Source organism: Pongo pygmaeus, chromosome 1 (assembly GCF_028885625.2).
Source record: "Pongo pygmaeus isolate AG05252 chromosome 1, NHGRI_mPonPyg2-v2.0_pri, whole genome shotgun sequence".
NCBI classification, from domain to species: domain Eukaryota; kingdom Metazoa; phylum Chordata; class Mammalia; order Primates; family Hominidae; genus Pongo; species Pongo pygmaeus.
In genome coordinates this window covers 109,636,827-109,656,744 of record NC_072373.2, presented here as the reverse complement: position 1 = coordinate 109,656,744, position 19,918 = coordinate 109,636,827, and the positions used below count along the sequence as shown (strand labels likewise).

General features: G+C 38.9%; 1 protein-coding gene across 2 annotated transcripts in view; it reads right to left on the bottom strand.

Moving 5' to 3' along the window:
* The window catches only part of NOTCH2 (notch receptor 2), a 170,228-nt gene that overhangs the window by 98,648 nt on the left and 51,662 nt on the right, over positions 1-19,918 (bottom strand). For both annotated transcript variants that reach the window (XM_054454415.2, XM_054454437.2), the window contains exon 3: positions 461-720. In XM_054454415.2, the coding sequence (XP_054310390.1) occupies positions 461-720 (260 nt within the window). The remainder of the gene's footprint in view (positions 1-460; positions 721-19,918) is intronic.

Sequence of the window (19,918 nt, the reverse complement as noted above, 5' to 3'; positions counted from 1 at the left end):
TCAAGCAATTCTTCCACTTCAGCCTCCCAAGTAGTTAGGACTACAGGTGCACACCACCACACATGACTAATTCTGTTTTATTTTTATTCTTGTTTTTTTTGTAGAGATGGGGTCTTGCTATGTTTCCCAGGCTGGTCTCAAACCTCTAGCCTCAAGTGATCCTCCTGCCTTGGCCTGCCAAAGTGCTGGGATTGCAAGCGTGTGCCACCACACCTGGCCCTGACATATATACTGTAAGCAGTCAAAGTATTTGGTCCTTTTTCTCTCTCTTTCTGTGCCCCCTGAAACTCTTAAAAGGAAGTTAGGGATAGTTGTCTGGAACATCCCAGTTCCTTATCATAATGTTAAATGTGCACCAGAGCTGGGGGACACTTAAGAGCCAGACACCATGATCTAAAAGATGCTAAATAAAAGTATCTGCTGAAGGTAGGAAAGCACTGGCTTTGGTCTCATTAGTTACCTGTAAACCCGACTTGACAGGTGCACTCATAGGTATCCCGACTGAGCATATGGCATGTGCCACCATTCAGGCAGGGTCGAGACACAAAGCATGGATGAGATGTCGAGTACTGGCAGTCCTCTCCCGTGAACCCTGAGGCACATCGGCACGTGGCTTTCCCCAGCATGGCCTGGGCCACACAAGTCCCACCATTCTGGCAGCGGTTCTTCTCACAGGGGTCTCGATGTTGACAATATTCTCCCAAGAAGCCTTCTGGACATCTGTATGGAAAAGAGAAGAGTCCATGAAAACACCTGACTTCTTGTAAGTCCAAAAAATTACAGTAAAACAATACAGTCGAATCAAGAAAGCACAAGATTGTGAATCAACAGACCTACAAGTACCACCTATAAAACTGCCTCCCTTTAGAAGAGGGAGTCCTTAGAGAACTTAACCACATACTCCCATGTCCTTTTGAGTCCTGGCAGGTGACAGAGTATCAGGTGTATGGTCTAGCATGGTCTGCCATGGCCAGTCAACATGACCCTTATGCAAACGCAAAATGCACCCCAGCTTTTTTTCATGTGTGTACAGGCTGGGATGGTGTAACAGCACCTTTTTGAGAGCACTGTTCATACTTGTCTGCTTAAATTCATTAACTTTCTCATTTTGACTAAGCCATTTGATAGGATTAAGATGTCCACAAGATAATGCATGAACTTGACCCTATTATCCCCTCCAATTTAAAATATGTAAGATATCATGTGCTTTTCCTCAATTAAGCATTGAGAAATAGTGCGTGCTTCTTTTATTTCCACTGAAACATCAATTGGCTGATACCTAGTTTTCTGGGTTATGTTCAGGTGGTTGACATTACAACGGAAAAAGGGAAAGGAGGTACAGGAATGGGGAAGGGTTCAAAGGGATATTTAAAAATCTGTTAATATTTAAGTAGTAGGCATTTTTAGCCAAATAAAAAGGCACAAAATATAATTAAAATAACATAAAATATCTAAGATACCATATAAACACCAAAGTGAAGGAAGGAAACAATTGAAGAATAACATTCTATGATATTTTCCACATTGAGGCACTGAGGAACCTTTTTATATGCCACCCCTTGATTCATAAGATGCACAACCATTTCAAACTGTGTGTATTATTTATGACAATTTTCTCTGAACAATATCAAAAAGGCATGGTAAGTCTCCATTTTCATAATGAAGTTGTTTAAATGGAATCTCTGAGGAGCATTCAAATTAAGAAACACAAACACTTTGATTCTAACTATAAATGCTGCTATATATTTGGCTGGTGCCCCAAATATGTGATTCAACTTATCCCTCGTTTTAGTTTTCAGGGACTAGAAAACTGAATCTAGTAGGCTGTTCCACCGTTACCTCAAAGATTACACATTTAAACCAAACTCTAAATCCCCCACTCAAAAACCAGCTCTTCTGTGCCCAAGCCTTGTTGTCCTGATTTTCCTAATCATTGTGACCTGAAACATTGGGGTCATGAGTGCTTTTGTCTTTGACAGTCATATCCAAGACCTTTCATTAACCATTGGTTGGCAAGGATAGCTCTGCAGGGGTCACAGTTACTGAGAAAAGAAGGAAGGCCAGATACTAGGGAACTAAGACAGAAAATGCCCAGAAGAATTGTGTAGTAGCTAAGATGACTAGAGGAGAAAACAGGGTTGGTGAATAGCTACAGTGGTAGTGAGGTAACTGGCCACAGCCTCTTCACCCCTCCCAGAGCTGCATAAGATAAGCATGGCAGAGCAAGGAGCGGCTAAGGCTCTGGGCATCTTCACGAGTAGGTGTAGCTAGAGACCAACAGGCAGTGAAGAAAGTTCATAGCACTGAAACCAAAGATGGCATGCAGGTGACTGTGAGGAGTCTGTATCAAGAAGGTCAGAAGGTCTAGTTTGGAGTTCTGGTGCTGTGACCTTGGACAAGTTACTTATCTTCACTGACTATCCATTTTCTCACATTGTAAATAGTTAATAAGGTCACCTACATCATGAGATTATTCTAAGAACTGAACAAAATCAAGTATGTAAAAAACCTTATAAATGTTAAAAAGTTTTGCAAGTGGGCTGGGCACAGTGGCTCACACCTGTAATTCCAGCACTTTGGGAGGCTGAGGTATGAGGATCATCTGAGGTCAGGAGTTTGAGAACAGCCCGGCCAACATGGTGAAACCCTGGCTCTACTAAAAATACAAAAATTAGCCAGGGAGGTGGTGCACGCTTGTAATCCCAGCTACTCGGGAGGCTGAGGCATGAGAATTGCTTGAACCCAGGAGGCGGAGGTCGCAGTGAGCCGACGAGATTGTGCCACTACACTCCAGCCTGGGCAACAGAGTGAGACTCCGTCTCAAAAAAAAAAAAGTTTTGCAAGTGAAAACATCTTTTCTCTCTTCTTTGTCCTTATTAAGGAAAATACAATGCCCCATCCAAATCACAGCTTGATTTTAGAATAGTTTCTTGTGTTGGTTTTTTGAAGTGGAGGAGCAAAAAGTGCCAATGTAGCATAGCTAAAATTAACTCTGAGATATATTATTAAAAGCATTTGCAGCTTATTCAAGAAATGTGTTATGAGTGATGTTAAAAACTGCAACACAATTCTCATTCACAGTGCAGTCCTCTGGACATTATTAGATGACTCTTCATTCTCCCATATGGGAATTATGTACCTTCTAAATAATGGCAAATTTTTAAACGTGGGTGGGCTTTGCTCAGCTTTGCTCCTCAACTATTACACCACCCCAACACTATCATGTGGCATATGCTAAGAGAATGCAAAGTCACTTAAATGGTAGCATCATAAACATATAATGGAAATATAAGGTTCCCAGGAAAACAAAAAATGAAGCAAAATGGAAGTTTCTAAAGCTAAACAGACGTATTTCTGAATTATTTGTTTCTAGAGTTTAATTCACATTGTTGCTCCCTATCAAGTATGGAAAAATAAGTTTTAACCTAAGATATATTTAAGAAATCAGGAAAACCAGAGATTGACAAAGTATAGTTTGCAAGTCTAATTTGGACCACTGCCTGTTTTTGTTTGGCCTGTGAATAGTTTTTTACATTTTTAAATGATTAGAAAAAAAAAACAAAAGAAGGATATTTTCTGACATTTCAAAATTATATAAAATTCAAATTTCAGTGTCCATAAATAGTCTTACTGGAACACAACCATGCTCATTCATTTATAGATTGTCTATGGCTGATTTTCCACTACAACAACAGAGTCAAGTAGCTGTAATGAGACCACAAAGCCTGCAAAAATAATTACTCTCTGGCACTTTTACAGAAAAAGTTTGCCAACTTCTGAGTAGAGAATATATGAAGCCTAATTCTATAAATACCATCCAATATGCTTATTAATAATGATCGGTTTCTGATAGGAAATCAACCTTATTAGTTTCCACAAAGAATATTAAACTCATAATTATTCATTCACACAACAATTAGTAAGTGCCTATTATGTGCCAGGCATTTTTCCAGTGCTAGAAAAATTCTTACATTCTTAGAGTTTACATTCTAATAGGGGAAGGTGAAAACAAAATTACTAAGTAAAAGATGCACATTAGATGGAGTTAAGTGCTGTGAAAAAAAATTAAACAGGAAGGAATGGAGCTGGGGATGAGGGTGTGGGGTGAGTAAAGAGAAGTATCTCAGTTTAGAATAGGAAAATCAGAGAAGACCTTCACTGAGAATACTTAAGTTGAGACCTGAATAAGGTGAGAGTAATCATGCAGGTATCTTAGGGAAACACATTCATAAGAAAGGGAACAGCAAATGCAAAGGCCATAACACAGAGACCAGCCCTGGCGTGTTTGAGAAATGGCAAGAAGATCTGCAGCAGCAGAAAACAGATGAGAGCTGTAACTGTGATGTGGATCAGTTGGGGCCTTTAAGCCACTGTAAAGAAAGACTTAGGGTTTTCCTCTAAATGGGATAATACTTACATATGAGGTACAACAGACTTACTCTCCTAAAGCCCGTGTACAGAACCACGTATTTGCTTTATGTGAAACTAGACCTACTGTATTAATATAATAATGTTTGATTTCTATTTAAAATGTTTTAGAGGGCTGGACATCAGCTTAGTTCTTTACTTTTACCTTAGAAGATATACAAGTCTCTTTTAACCTACATTTTCATGAGGTCCCATTTCCCTTTCCAAATTATTGTTTCACAACTAACCTTCTATGACTGTAGCCTAATTTCAGATATTTCTCTTTCTTTTCCATCTACTTCTTATTTATCCCTCTGCAACAAAACTTTAATTCTAATTATTGCTTAGAAACTGTTTTCTAAAAACAATGACTTTCCTCTAGTCAAGTTCAGTGGTCTCATCTGAGACTTCATAATGAAATTCTCTCTCCTATAGGGAGAATTGCTAACCACTCCATGCACCGCTTTAATCATTTTACCTTGGCTTCTATGATTCCCTCTGTCTAACTCAAAGCCCAGTGAAGTCTTAGTCTGGATTGCTGATTTCTCCTTCTTCCCCATCTATTATGGCCACCTTAACGTTTAAGTCTGGACTGCACTGCTCTTTCTCTCAAATGTATTTGTTACTGTTGTTGTTCACTTGGTTTTAAACAACTTCCTTCCTGTAACCGACTCCAAAATACACTGTTCCAGTTCCATATGTTCAGTTTTCTAAAAGTCATGTCTCTACTCTGTGCTGCCACTATTTGAAACTAAACATTTGTAAAAGGAGATCATCTTCCCAAGAAACTTTAATTATTCAATTTTTCTAAGGCTTCCACACACAATTTAAAGTAACTTAATCTCTAAGTTGTATATAATTTATTACCACATTCTGACAACACTTGTTAACTGAATTCCTATAATACTTATCATTCATGTTCACAGTTTCCTTTTTGATACAAATTCTGATCATCTTAAAAGCCTCAGGCCAGACATCATCTTGTTGCTGGCTTTTCCCCCATTTCCAGCCATCCTTGGAATAACAGAACCTTGAGATTCAAGAAATTTAATTTCTATCCAATTAAGTAATCATTTCTAAAATATTTCTAAAAGATGATCACCAGCCTCTGCTTGAATACAAGCATGTAGCATGGTGCCGGATAAATCTTAAGAATTTAATAAATGCTTGGAGTTATTATTGTTCTGCTCTTAAGAGTATAGACTCTGGAACCAGACCACCTGGATTTCAATCCCAACTCCACCATTTACTCAATGTGTAATCTTGGGCAAGGTACTAAACTTCCCTGTTGTAAAAGAGATGTAATAACAGTGCCTACTTCATAGGATTTTTAAATAAGTGTAAAGCACTTAGAACACTATCCAGCACATAGTAAACATTATGTATTTGTTAAGTGAAATTACTGGCTGACTACTTCAACGAAAGCACAGTCTTCAATGTGGGTGGATCCCACTGTGAGAAAGCTCTTTCTTTCTTAATTCTTCAAATTCTGCCTCCCTTCCTAGGTATATACCCGAGATAACTGAAAACATATGCCCACATAATAAAAATGTTCATAGCAGCATTATTCATAATAGCTAAAAAGTAGAAACAACCCAAATGCCTATAAGCTGATGAATAGATAAATAAAATGTGGTATATACATAAATGAAATATGTGGCCATGAAAAGGAATGACATTCTGATACATGCTACCACATGGATGAACCTTGAAAACATGCTAAGTGAAAGAAGCCACACACAAAAGGCCACATATTATATAATTCCATTTATATGAAATGTCCAGAATATGCAAATCCGTAGAGATAGAAAGTAGATCAGTGTTGCCAGGAGCTGTAAAGAAAGGGAAATAGACAGTGACTACTAAGCAGTAAAGAGTTTCCTTCAGGGTGATAAAAATGTTTTGAAATTAGATAATGGTGGTGGTCTTACAACTCTGGAAATACTAAAGTCTACTAAATTATACACTTTAAAAGGGTAAATTTTATGATACATAAATTATGTCTTAACTTTGAAAAGAACAAACTTTGTCTCTCTACAATTTCCAGGTTATCTCTATCCTCTAGAACAAAAAAGAACAAGCCTTCTGCTTCTCTTACACGTAGCCCTTCAAGAATCTAAAGATAGTTATGTGGGCCTTTTGTTTTCTTTTTTCCAGGATTCAATACTTTGGCGTATTCCTCAGTATAAGGTTATTTCCAGGCTTCTTCACCTTTTTAGTCGTGCTTCTATGCTTAATAGTAGTAATAATAATCAGAATGACCAAAATTTTCTGCCTCCCTTCCCAGGTATATACCCGAAGTAACTGAAAACATATTTTCTAAGTACTTAACTATGTATTATATATTTGCTAAGCATTTGATAGCTATTGTCTCTTGTATTACTCGCTCCAGTGCTATATTATAATCTCCATTTCATACATGAGGAACTCGAAGCTTAGAAAGATTAAGATTTCACAGCTAGGCCGGGCACGGTGGCTCACACCTATAATCCCAGCACTCTGGGAGGCCGAGGCGGGCAGATCACGAGGTCAGGAGATCGAGACCATCCTGGCTAACACGGTGAAACCCCGTCTCTAATAAAAATATAAAAAATTAGCCAGGCGTGGTGGCGGGTGCCTAGTCCCAGCTACTTGGGAGGCTGAGGCAGGAGAATGGCATGAACCCAGAAGTCGGAGGTTGCAGTGAGCCGAGATCGCGCCACTGCACTCCAGCCTGGGCAACAGAGCGAGACTCCCTCTCAAAAAAAAAAAAAAAAAAAAATTCACAGCTAATAGATGGGAGAGGCAGGATTCAAACCCAAGTAGACTCTAGAGTGCATGTGCTTCAACACTAGGCTATCCTGCCTCCCCATCACTGGATGACTCCAGTTCATCAAAAACCTCTTTAAAAACTAAGGCTCAAAATGGAAAAAGGCTTAACACATGTTCTCACCAGTGCAGCACAGAGCTGAACCATGACCCCCTGATCTGGACACTATGCTTTTACTATTTCAGAGTAAGTTCTTAAACTGAGGAGGCATCGTGAGAGCGCAGTTCAAGAAAGAATAATGCTCCCACTCATACCCAGTGGATATGTGTACTTTTTTAGAAGCCACAAAATACTACTATGTGCTATGGAATACACACTCAGCTAAAATATTCAGAGCCTTATTTCACATGAACTACTATTGTGCCTTATTTTTCTCATCTTATACTTGTAGCACATGTTTTTTGAACCCAATAATTGGAACTGTCATTCATTCCTTTTAAATCCATCACATTGAGTCTTTACTCCAAGTTTCCTTGATTGAGACAATTTTTACATTATACTCACACAATCACAGAATTTCAGCACTGATCTCAGAAGCCAAATGGTCTGAACCCCTATAGCACTGAAAAGGACACCAAAGCTAACTGATCTACCCAAAGTTGGTTATCTGTGAATCTAGCAATCTCCCCAGTTTTACAAATATATCCCTATCTTCACCTAGACCTTGCAATGAAATAGTACTTAACTGAAAGTGTATGACTAAGTCTTGCCCCAAGACTAGCACCTAAATGGAACAGCATCCTATCCATACCTCTCCTCTCCCTAAGGACAGTATGGAAATTCCTTGCTGAACCTAAGCATATGACTAAAAGAATAATCTTTCCTAAGCGTAATTTTCATGTTATTCTTCTGCTCAGAAACTAGCAACAGTATTAATACCAAGCCTTTCAAATCCAAGTTCTTTACAATCTCTGATCTGCTTGTCTGTCCCATTCCAATCATCTAACCATCTTACTCTTTAGTAACCCATAACTCGAACACCCCATATTATTTCCACAATCTTGTCAACTGTCCCCTATATTAAAATCTTTTTAATTTCCAGTGAGAAACATCATGCTTCCCTTCTGGTATATCTCCAACTTATGTTCCTTTCTTCCATTCTTTTTTCAAAAATCTGCTGTAAGCCTGTCCTACAGTAAGCCTTCTCCAAATCATCCCACCTATCTCTGATCCTTCCAACAGTAGATGTAGTGCCATGTCATTCACTACATTGTCTCTACTGGTATGGTTCTTTTTTATTTAAGCCACTGTTATGTCTTTGCTGTACCTTTCTCAAACTCCCATCTAGATAATTTTTGTGGGGAAGAGCCTGTCTTGAACCCTTCGTGTAGGTTCCCTGAATACCTGAGTACCAAATCCCACTAAGCAGCTGGTTCTAAAGCAGGCTAAATTTCATGCGATGGATAAAGTCAGTCTCTCAATCCAAATGTTCCACAAAATCCATCTCTACTCTGTGATCTGTCGGGTAGAACAACAGGCCAAATCAACCTAATAGTCATCCTGAGGTATAGAATTATCCTTCACACCCCAGGAAGCTAAGCAGCATTATGGACATGGGAAGAAAGGGGACTAATAGGTTAGACAGGCAGAAATAACAGACCCTTGTTTCTTAAGGCAGGAGATCTTTCAACTTGCAAATCCCTGTTCAACTGTGGTATAAGGAGAACATATATTCTGTTAGTCTTGGTGGAAAGTAAGGTTCTCTGCTTGAAAACAAGGGCTTAAATAGCTGTCTTCTTGAGATGGCTAAAGTTGAATTTGGTTAGAGGGTGAAAACATGGCTAAACACCCAACATTCCTTACATATCTATAATTCCATTAAGCTATCCAGTACACATTTTGGAAAATAGTCTACCACTTGAACTAAAGGTGTATATTCTAAAAAATAACCACAAAAATCTAACAGATGCCTTTCATCCCCAAAACTATATGAATGTTTCCCTCCTGTAGGGAATTTATTAATTATTTTCATAACTGTCTCTTCAATGTCTCTCAGTGACTTCTACTTACTCTCTCTTCTCTAGCATTGGAACTCTGAAAGAACATACTTTGCAGATGAGGTTGTGAATACAGAGAAAGGTTTGGGGAGCATTTTTCCATTTTAAACTCCATAAACTAATCTGAATACTTACCAGGTCCATAAAGATATATTTATGACTTTTTCTTTAAAAGTCTCAGCTGGGCACAGTGGCTCACACCTGTAATCCCAGCACTTTGGGAGGCCAAGGCGAGCAGATTGCTAGAGCAGAAGTTCGAGACCTGCCTAGGCAACACAGGCAACATGGTGAGAACCCCATCTCAAAAAAAAAGTGTCATTTCTGACATTGAGAGGTCCACATTTTCATTGTTACTGTTCAAACATACACATGGGGTTGGGTGTAGAAAAGCAAAGGAAGGAAGAAAACAGAGAAAAACAAGGGATTCCTCCTAATGGAACTAGAAAACATTCCATTTGAAGGATACCCCTACAGTTCCCTCTCACTTAAGCAGATGAAAACCAGACCCCAACCCTCACATCTCACTAGCAGCCTGGATTAGTTTACATGTAGCCACTTTACAGATTTCAACGAAGCTGGGATCTGAATAGCAATTCCAATCTATCTGGCAAGGGCTGCAGTTCAGGATCAGTCTCCCTAGTAATACAGGACAGAAAAATTTGTCCTTTCACGTTTCCTAAGTGAATAGCCACTCGTCTACAGAAAAGCTTAAAACAGTGTAGCAGCTTGTGTCAGCTCCAAGATGACTGAAGTCTGAGCAGGAAATAAGCCCCTTTTCCAAATAAAAGCCAGTGTTCTCTCCCCTTGTTTTCTCCACCGAATGTTCTGTATCAGCAGGGTGAGGCCAAATTGCATCCAGGGCTTTGCTGCAGCTCTGTCTTTAGCTTTTTTTTTTTTTTTTAACGAGGATTTGGCCATTCAAAAAAAAAACAACAACAACAAAGCAAAATCCCACCACATACAAGAAGAAAAAGAGAGGCATGCTTTACAAAACAGCTATTTCAAAATCATGATTTTTAAAAAAACTATACAGAATGTGGAACGAAGGGGAAAAAAAATGTCTCATGTGGGTTGCGTCGGCACTGCAGCTGCTCCTCATTAAAGCTCCTCTTTACTCCCTCTGGGCTAGTTTCCAGCAGAAAATTCTTTAAACAGAACTCTGCTTTCAACCCACTTTCTTCTTGCACTGGGCCTCTCGGCCCCCCAATCCGCAGTGGCAGCCTGCCCTAGCTGAGCTCTAGAGGGGGGAGCTGTCGTTAAGGTAAATGAGGTAAGGGCAGGGGAAAAAACTAACAAAACCCAGAAACCAAATTAAGCATCGGTCAGTAACAAAGGTCTGCAGTTTGAAAGGCTCCAAATCAGTCTGTTCTTTCCTGTGACCATAATGCCAGCTTAGTTTCCTGCCCCCCTTCTCTGTCCCCCCTGTTAAAGTAGATAAAAATAATTGCTAACAGCCAAGGCTAGCTGTAACCAGTGAAAGTTCCTATGTAACATTCAATTCCCAAGGCTCCGACTACAAACTTGTAGGTACCCCAGAGCCTATAGAATCAAGTCTAAACTTCTAGGTTGACATTCAGGAGGCCTAACCCACCTATTGGTCTAGCCTTACTGGTCTCCCTCCTTTCAGTACCTCCTGGCTGAGGTCTGATGGGTTTGTCAACTTTTTAATTCTGTCACTCTGTGTAAAGGTAACTAACTAGGTTATGCTAATTACCAACTTTGTTTTAAAAACATGCATGAGGACTTCTAGTTAACTTCCTGGTAAAGAGCGGAAAAAAAGAGAAGAAGCTCTGTCATACTACTTCTTGCCATTCCCACTCTACTCTCAACCCCCCCTTCTCTCAAAAAAAAAAGAAAGAAAAAAAAAGGAAATACTATAGCTTACTCAGCAAGAAGGAAAAACAAAAAGAACTTTTAAAAAAAGTATTTGTGTATAGATTGGTGTCCAGAACTGAGATGCTTGTGGTAAAACACACTTTCTAGTGTAGTTTTTCTAGGGCCTTACTAGTTGTATGTGAAGGAAACAAAGACAAGTATACAGTCTCTCACACTCACACACGCACACACACACATACACACTTTTATCACAACTAATACACAAAGACTACCAAATACTGCAGGGCAGCTCATTTTTCTACTATGTAAATTCAGCTTCCTGGACAGACCATTTCTGCTTTTCTTGTAGAAGTATTTCAGAAAATGTTAATCTTGGTTCCCACATTAGGTTGCATGCTTCCAAATTAAAAGTTTCCCACAGGAAAGGAACTTCACGAGGAATTGTGAGGCTGGGAATTATCTCTGAAACTCCACCTCACTTAGTTTACATGTGTTCAGGTTTTTCACCCCCTCATCTGAATAAAGCATTAAATACACACTGATTTTAATAAACCTAAACCAAAAAGAAGCTGAAGTGGTACGGACTTTAAAGCTGTTGATTCACAGCATCATTCATCTTCACTGGAGACTATGAAATCAGTAACCACTGCAATGAGAAACCATGCTTTATTTACACAAGAACTTTGCAAACATCCTTATCTTCCAGTTTACAGTCTGGGCTCATTTATCAGAACTCAAAGGCTGAGCTGAGCACCTAGTCTCTTCAATCATCACTTGAAAGATTGGGAAGGGGCACACAGTGTTAAAAGACTTGTGTTGTTGCTATAACAGAAGGTGGTCTTTCCTCTGGATCTTACCATACTTCACTACACTGGACCCTGAGAAAATATCTACTTGTGATTAAAACATGGCAAGCACATTCTAGACATATGAGTTTACAAAGAACACCCTTCAATGTAATGGACAAAACTGAATGAGTTAGCTCAGTTGTTCCCAAGCTATGGGCTGTGGAGTTATTGCAAGGGATTGCAATCCTTATAAATCACTTTCTAAACTACTAAACAGTATCTTGTCCATATTTAAATATATGTATATGCTTTTATGACTAGTAAAACATAAAGATATATTAAATGATTCTTGAATTCTTAGATTTTGACAGTATACATTGTATTCAAACAACACACTGAGAAATTGTTTCATCTCAAGCTCTCTCCTTTATGCACTATACTCTTGCTAAAGGCCTTTCAGCTCCTAGAAAATGCTATAGTACACTACTTCTTACCTCCAGACCTCTGTACACGCTGTTCAGTCAGCCCAAAATGCTTTTCCCCACCTTCTCATGGCTAAGCCCTAAAATTTCATTAAGTCTCAACTTAAATGTTATTTTCTATGAAAAACAGCCTTGACACCCCCTCTGTTCTTATAACCCTGAGCCTGTGTTACTCATTAGCCCTTATTATGATTATTTGTCAACAGACTAAAATTATTAATTCTCATACTCCCAGTGCCTAACACAATGACTGGCATATAGAAGGCATTCAACTATTCAGTGCAGAAGCAAAAGGTCAAAATGAAGGGCTCTGTGGAATCTGTACGCCTTAAAAAGACCCTATAAATACACTTGAAGTTTGGGAACAACTGGGTTGAGCTATTTACCTAAAGGATTTTCAAAACTAATTAAGATTCCTGATATATAGACTACTTCTTAACCCCCACTCACCCCTAAATCAGTCAAATTGGGCCAACTCCATGCAAAGTAGATTATTTTTTAATCACCTTCCCTCCCACCCACCAAATATGAAGTTAACCAACACAAACAGAGAGGCATGTGTGCATGTGCAAACATACACACACACACAGTCCTCATTCCCTCTTGCACTTTTATTAGTCTTTCATCAGTTGTTGATAAAAGACTGACTACATAAACCACCAGGGACCTGTAGCCCTGACTAAAAAAAAAAAAAACCTACAAAGTGGCCTCAATAGCATGAACTGCTAGATTCTGTAGTGACTGCCATTGAAAATTAAAGAAGATCTCTAGAAAGAAAAGTAAGATCTCTAAAAGAAAAGTGTTGGAGCCTTCTTTCCATTCCCCAATGTTGGTGGATGACCACCTTCAAAGTTCTGAAGTCCAAAAAATATCTAAAAGCAGAGTAATTTAAAAAGCTTACTGTTTAGTCTAAAAGGATTTTCCTAGTTCAAAAACAACTGTACCTATTTGGATACCAAAAATGAAAAGAAATAGTGCAGAATCTTTAGATTGCCTAATGGGATCTGGAGAAACAGCTCTTAGTCCCAGTCTACATTCTAATGAGTTATGTAATAAAGGCTAATTCGCTTAGCCGTATTACACCTCAGGCTCCTCACTTCTAAAACAAAATGAGTGACAAAGGTGCTTTCCAAAGTCCCTTTGACCTCGTAAGTGTGATGACTCTATAATCTTGGCCTTTGAAGTCTCTTGGCAATACCACCCAAGGATGTAATGATGCTTGCTGATGTTAATGTTTGGGTGTTTGTGGTTGTATATGTCTTGACCACTGTCCCACTCCAAGCAGGGGATCCTAGGGCAAGAACTGTACTGTGTCTCTTTTTTAATATCCCTCACAGTGCCCATCACCCTCTAGGTGCACAAATAATTCAATATACACTTATGTAAATGAATTGTTCCACAACTCACACTTTCAGCTAGCCCCTCACAGATGCATAAGAAAGCAAAGAACAACCAAAGAGAAGGAACAATATATTTAAACAAGATAAGGGGAATGAAAAAGAATCTTGTGTTTAAAATGGATAGGAAGGTCTAACCATCTTCTCTCCCAAACAACTGGCCAACATGAGAGCCTGTTTTCTTGAGCATAGAATGGTGGTAGGTATTTCAGCCTCTATGGAATCTGACCTGCTGATTAGTTATATAAGGCCAAAACTGACTGAAGTGTGTATGTAAGACAACGGTCTGGGAAGAGAAGCACTAAATTTAAGCTCACAGGGAATCAACCACTTAAAAAGGTAAATTCAGATAGAACTTTATCCAGATTTCATTTTTATGCATCCTCTCTACAAAGCATAAACGCTTATCTTACTTCTCATCTCATGATGCTATCATCAATTCTTATAAAATTTAGAAAAGAATAGGTGATGTCTCCTAATTAGAGAGTTTGCTTCTGTCACGAACTGTGACAGTCAGTGTCAGCCTTTGCCTGGAAGAAAATGAGTCACTTTTTCATTAGTAATCAAGTTATGTCTGTTTTTTAAGAGTGACCCAGAAATTCAAGGCCATGAGTTTCAGCAATACGAGACGGAGAATCAGACACCACAAACATTGTATACAAACAGAATTAAGACAGAAAAATTAAAGTCAAGGAGGTACAGAGTTACTTTTCAGGATGACTGAGGTTTCAGAAAGGGCAAGTTGCCCCGTAAAATATCCTCAAGATGTGTCTGGCTTACATAACAAGAACCAGTATTTCAAAATCTTAAAGTGACAGGCAGTTAAACGACTAAGGCGCTACCATCGTCCAGGCAAGAGAATCTTAACCACCATCAAATGTTTTCCACACAGAATAGGCAGCCCTAGTTTATTCTGGATAATTGAGGGTTTGGATATGTACTATATAATCAGAGGAAACAAGCAGTAAAGGACCTGAGCTAATTTGGGGTAACCAAAGACTTGGCTAACAGATGCTTCCTTACTCTGGATCCCTCATATGAATCAGATCTGGCCAGCGATATGCTGGACAGAAGATATTTGAGGTTGAGATACCTGAATTCTCAACTGAGGGAATGAACTATGCAGTACATGAAAACCAACCCTCTTCTTAGTGCCTCTGTTTTTCTATCACTTCCCCTATCCCAACCCATTCTTGCTCTTGCCTTAGAGATTCTTAGATTCTGACTTTCCTCACAAAACATGGCCACAAGCCTACCACCTCTCTGTCTGGTAGAAGTACAAGAATCAAGAGTCAAGGCCAAAAAGGTCTCAGGGAAGGAGGGTAATTGCTCCCAGCTGCCCTCTCTTCCTGTCCCCAGGTCCTCTCCTTCACCCTCACTCTAGGCATTCTACCTCCAAACATTCAAGTTAACATGTGCTAAAGGAATGATTTTCTCAATCACTTACCTGTCACTGTGAAACTAGATTAATCCACATACTGGTTTAGTAAAACCTCACACAAACTGGCGTATACACAGAAGACAGCAATCAAGATGTAGAAAACGTTTGAAACTATGTCATTAAGAAAACGTGATGAAGGAATTGGTAATGATTATTCCAGGAAATAACAGTCCCTTCTAGTCTCCTCAGCTCCCTTCCTCTCACCCTTCTCCTACCTATCCATCTTCTAAGGTACCACTAATATTTAAAGATTTAGGATCTAAGCAGTGCACCAAAAGTCCTCTGATTTTACTCTTTTGTCCCACAGTAGTTGTTCCTTTGTCTGAGTCTCCATAGTTATTATCTGTGCCCCTACACTGGGATATCACAGACTGTTTTATTTTACACATCTCTGTATGCTTCATCTCCCCAGCAAGACTTCAGAAGACTGCCACCATGTCTTATGCAGGAAAAACTGCATTCACTGTCAGACAGTCTCTGGGTACGTATACTTGTGAATAAATAAGTCAGGTAACATAGGCCTCTCGGGCTTTTCTGTCTATTCACAATACCCAGTACAGTGATCAGTTATAGTAGCCTGCTCAATAAATACTTGTGTTTGAAAAGTGAGGATTCTATAGTGCTTCAGAGTCCATCTAACCTTCAGTGTTCAGCATACAGGATTATAGACAGTGACTGCAGGAAAATGACCTGAATCTATACAGATTTAATACCCTAAATGCTACCATTCTACATAAATCCTAATCAGATTATTTTCTTATTAACACCTACCTTCCTCCTCATATTTACGTGAAGGCAAAAAACTGGATAGAATGCTGTAGTTGAATGTGTTCGCTGAATAATATCACCCATTACTTAAATAATGCCTTTCTTAGTCTTTATTTTCACTTTTCTTTCATAAAACCCTTTTCATAAAGATCAAATAGAAGACTTTAGGAGAAGAGCATTTCGAGCAGAAATTAACTGCATTACTTTTTCATAGGGGAAGGCTGATGGAGTCTAAGAATTGGCAATACATTTTTGGACACAGAGGACTAAGTGCTAGTGAAGGTCACTGACAGTGAATAAATAGGATCTAGAAAATGTGCGGAAATCCAGTAGAAATTTTAATTTACCTTACACTGGGTTGTAACGTAAAACTCAACTAAGAGAAATATGAACACAAAATGCATAACACAGTCGCATGTGCACATGTGTGTGCACACACACATATGACAGGAGGGCAGAGAGACACTAAACTTCATTCCTAACTACTGAATGTTGAGAGGAGGCCTAATGAAAACCTCTATCACACCCACATATTTATGCTAGCTTAACAAATTTTAAAGTGCTTGGAAATTTTTAGATGATTTCTTTTTCTCATATTCTGATATCTCCTATTCCTTTACTATCATTCATAAGGGCAGATATAGACAAAATTAAAGAATTTAATTAAGCTTCTCCATATCCTGAAACAGAAATATTTCTCATTTTGCTTAGTCACAAAAAAAGGGAGAAAAAGAGAATTCCTATGTGAAATTAATGGTGCTAATGAGACATGCCTGAATAAGAAACTTTACATAAGATTATGATTAACCTGGAGACTGTGTTGAAAGAAACCTAGCTAAATTCACATCTATTAATGCCAGATTGCAGGCCAAAATTTGTTGATTTAATTTCTTGGCAGTTACCCAAGACAGGTAAAAGGATATAGGCAGAGCCTAAGAACCAGATTCTCCTACTTCTTCACTGAACACTGAAATACATAAAGGTCCCAACTGAAAGAATAAAAATTAGTTGAAAAGAGTATGGAAATTATGTTGCTATGTGTTAAGAAGCTACTAACTGGCCAGACACAGTGGTTCAGGCCTGTAACTCCAGCCCTTTGGGAGGCAGAAGTGGGAGGATCACTTGAGCCCAGGAATTCAAGACCAGCCTGAGCAACATGTGAGACCGTGTCCCTATAAAAATTTTTAAAATGGGAGACTGAGGCAGGAGGATGGATGGCTTGAGCCTAGGAGGTGGAGGCTGCAGTGATCCATGATTGCTCTACTGCACTCAAGCCTGGGCCACAGATGGAGATGCTAGTAACCAAGACTTCCTTTACAAAAGACCCCTTAGGGAAATATCATATTTGATAAAGGATTTTAATAGGACATAAGTATTAATAAGAATCACTTAGGAATGGTACTGTTAAAGGGTCCAGATCTCAAGTCCTAATACAAGGAAAAGCCTCACAGGACATACTCATATGCATCTGTACCTCACTATGCAAATGTAAGGTGCCATATTCACCAACTTGTGACTTTTGTGCTGGCAACAACATTTATCAAAAATCACTGAATTTAACCTGTCTCAATTTCACAACTGCATAAATCTGTCTGGACTTGCTCCTGTTCCATTAGTAAAAAGAAAGGAGAAGTTTCAAATTAGTTCTCTCTACTGAAGCACACTTTAACAGACAATATCCTCTATCCCCACCTTCACTGCCCTCTTCTTCTATTTCATCCATAGTTATTACATTGAGCTTTCATGTTAAAGGCCATTTCTCAGAAATGCAGTATTCACCAAACCTGGCCCATGTACCCTCATGTAACTACATGCAGATTCAGTGTTCTAGAATGATATGAGGTACTCAGGCCTACCTAATGCTACTGTCTTTAAATTTAGAAATTACATAAAGCAGTGTTTTAATCATATTCCTGATCTGAAAAGTCCCCTTTTTGTATACTTTCAAATGTTCCACACTTCCTTTTTAGAAGGTTCCATTTGAACTACCAACTTAAAACAGGTAATTCTGTCCCATTTTATTGACAGGCAAACTGAGACTCAAGGTGACAGTACATTTTCCACGAGTATATCTCAGGTCAGCTAAAGAGTGATGGGATCTTGAGCAAACTATTTAACTTCTCTTAGCTTCCATACAGTCTCTCTCTCACATGAGGACTGAAGTAAATACATGTAAACTACTTAATTGAGAACAGACCCTAATACGCAATAATGTTAGCTAGCATTATAGACTTTAACTTGCCAAAGATCCAATTGTTAACAGGAATCAGAACTCAAACTTAAGTCTATCTGGCATAAAAAAACCTATGTCCTCGGCTGGGCATGGTGGCTCACGCCTGTAATCCCAGCACTTTGGGAGGCCGAGGCGGGCAGATCATGAGGTCAGGAGATAGAGACCATCCTGGCTAACACAGTGAAACCCTGTCTCTACTAAAAATACAAAAAATTAGCCGGGCGTGGTGGCAGGCGCTTATAGTCCCGGCTACTCGAGAGGCTGAGGCAGGAGAATGGCATGAACCCGGGAGGCGGAGCTTGCAGTGAGCCAAGAAAGCACCACTGCACTCCAGCCTGGGCGACAGAGCGAGACTCTGTCTCAAAAAAAAAAAAAAAACAACAAAAAAAAACTATGTCCTCTTCATGTCACCGGTCAAGGATCTTCCAGGACCCTTACTGCACTCACCAGTGCAGGCTGAACCATACTAGGTCATAAGGCAAAAGAAAAAATCAGTAGTACTGATATCCTTATTTAAAATTTTGATAATTTTCAACTTATTTTGCATTAATTTTGATTTTTTGAACAACTACATACAAATATTATTGATTTTGATTAGTGAGTTTTTTGGCACTCTCTTAAATTTCACAAGAGAGGCCTGTGCCTTACTCGCCTCACCACGGTCCCAGCCCTGCCATTCACTGGCGGCCCCTGTACAGAAGGCCACATTATAGTCAGTTTATTTCATACTTGGCTTTACTCTGAACCTCTCTAAGAAGCCCAGGTTAATGAACTGGTAATTATTTTATGACTTCCCAAAGAAGTGTGAAATAATATGATAACAATATTGATTAATTGCAACTACTACCACAGACTTGAGTTATCTGTTATATGTGGTACACATAAATAGCATGCAATAAATAACTCTTGAATTAATAAATCCTGAACGTATTACATTTTAAGAAAAGATTACTCTATGAAAGGTATTTAATGAGCCAAAAAAACAGCATTCTTTGTTTTATGTTAAAAAGATAAACGAACTATGGAAGAGTGGCCAACCTTCTATCATTTTCCAGAAAAACTATATACACAATGTTCAGCTAAATAGGCACCCTACTTGAAGGAACTAGGTTGGTAGAACCAGTTTCAGCTGAGAAGAAAGAGAAAGTAATTTAACAGTTGATATTTTTCCCTGTCTATTTCTTTGATCTGACAATGCCCCTGTGCCTCCCTGAATGCACTCACAAGAAGGTGAAGGAAAGGGGAAAATGCTGAGTCAGCCATGACTTCCGAAAATGCCTTTCTAGGGGAGAAGCACCACAACAGAAACATTGCGAATGCATCCTCCATAAAAAGCTAAGTTCTAAGGGATTATGAGTGTCTCTACTCTCTACTCACTATACGGACATTTACCAAGAAGACAAAGAAGGCAATGGCTCTAGTTTTTCTTGGATGGATTCAGGAAATCTGGACCACCAACATGACTGCCTAATCCTGGCAAGGAAAATTGTTAGCTGTTAATGTTTAATGTTTATTACAGCTAGCAGACAAGTTTTAGATAAAATGTGACACTAAGTTATATTTTATAACACTTTATATTTATAATAATTTACCTTAAAGTATAGTTTTTAGATCAGCACTTTGGCAAAAAGTGGACATTCTCAATGCAAGCACCCATCTACAGGAACGTATACAACTCACGGTGACTTTCTGCTGTTTCACAAACCCTATGTTAGATATTTACCAAGTGGTATGTACGAAATTCTGAAAGGTTATATTTC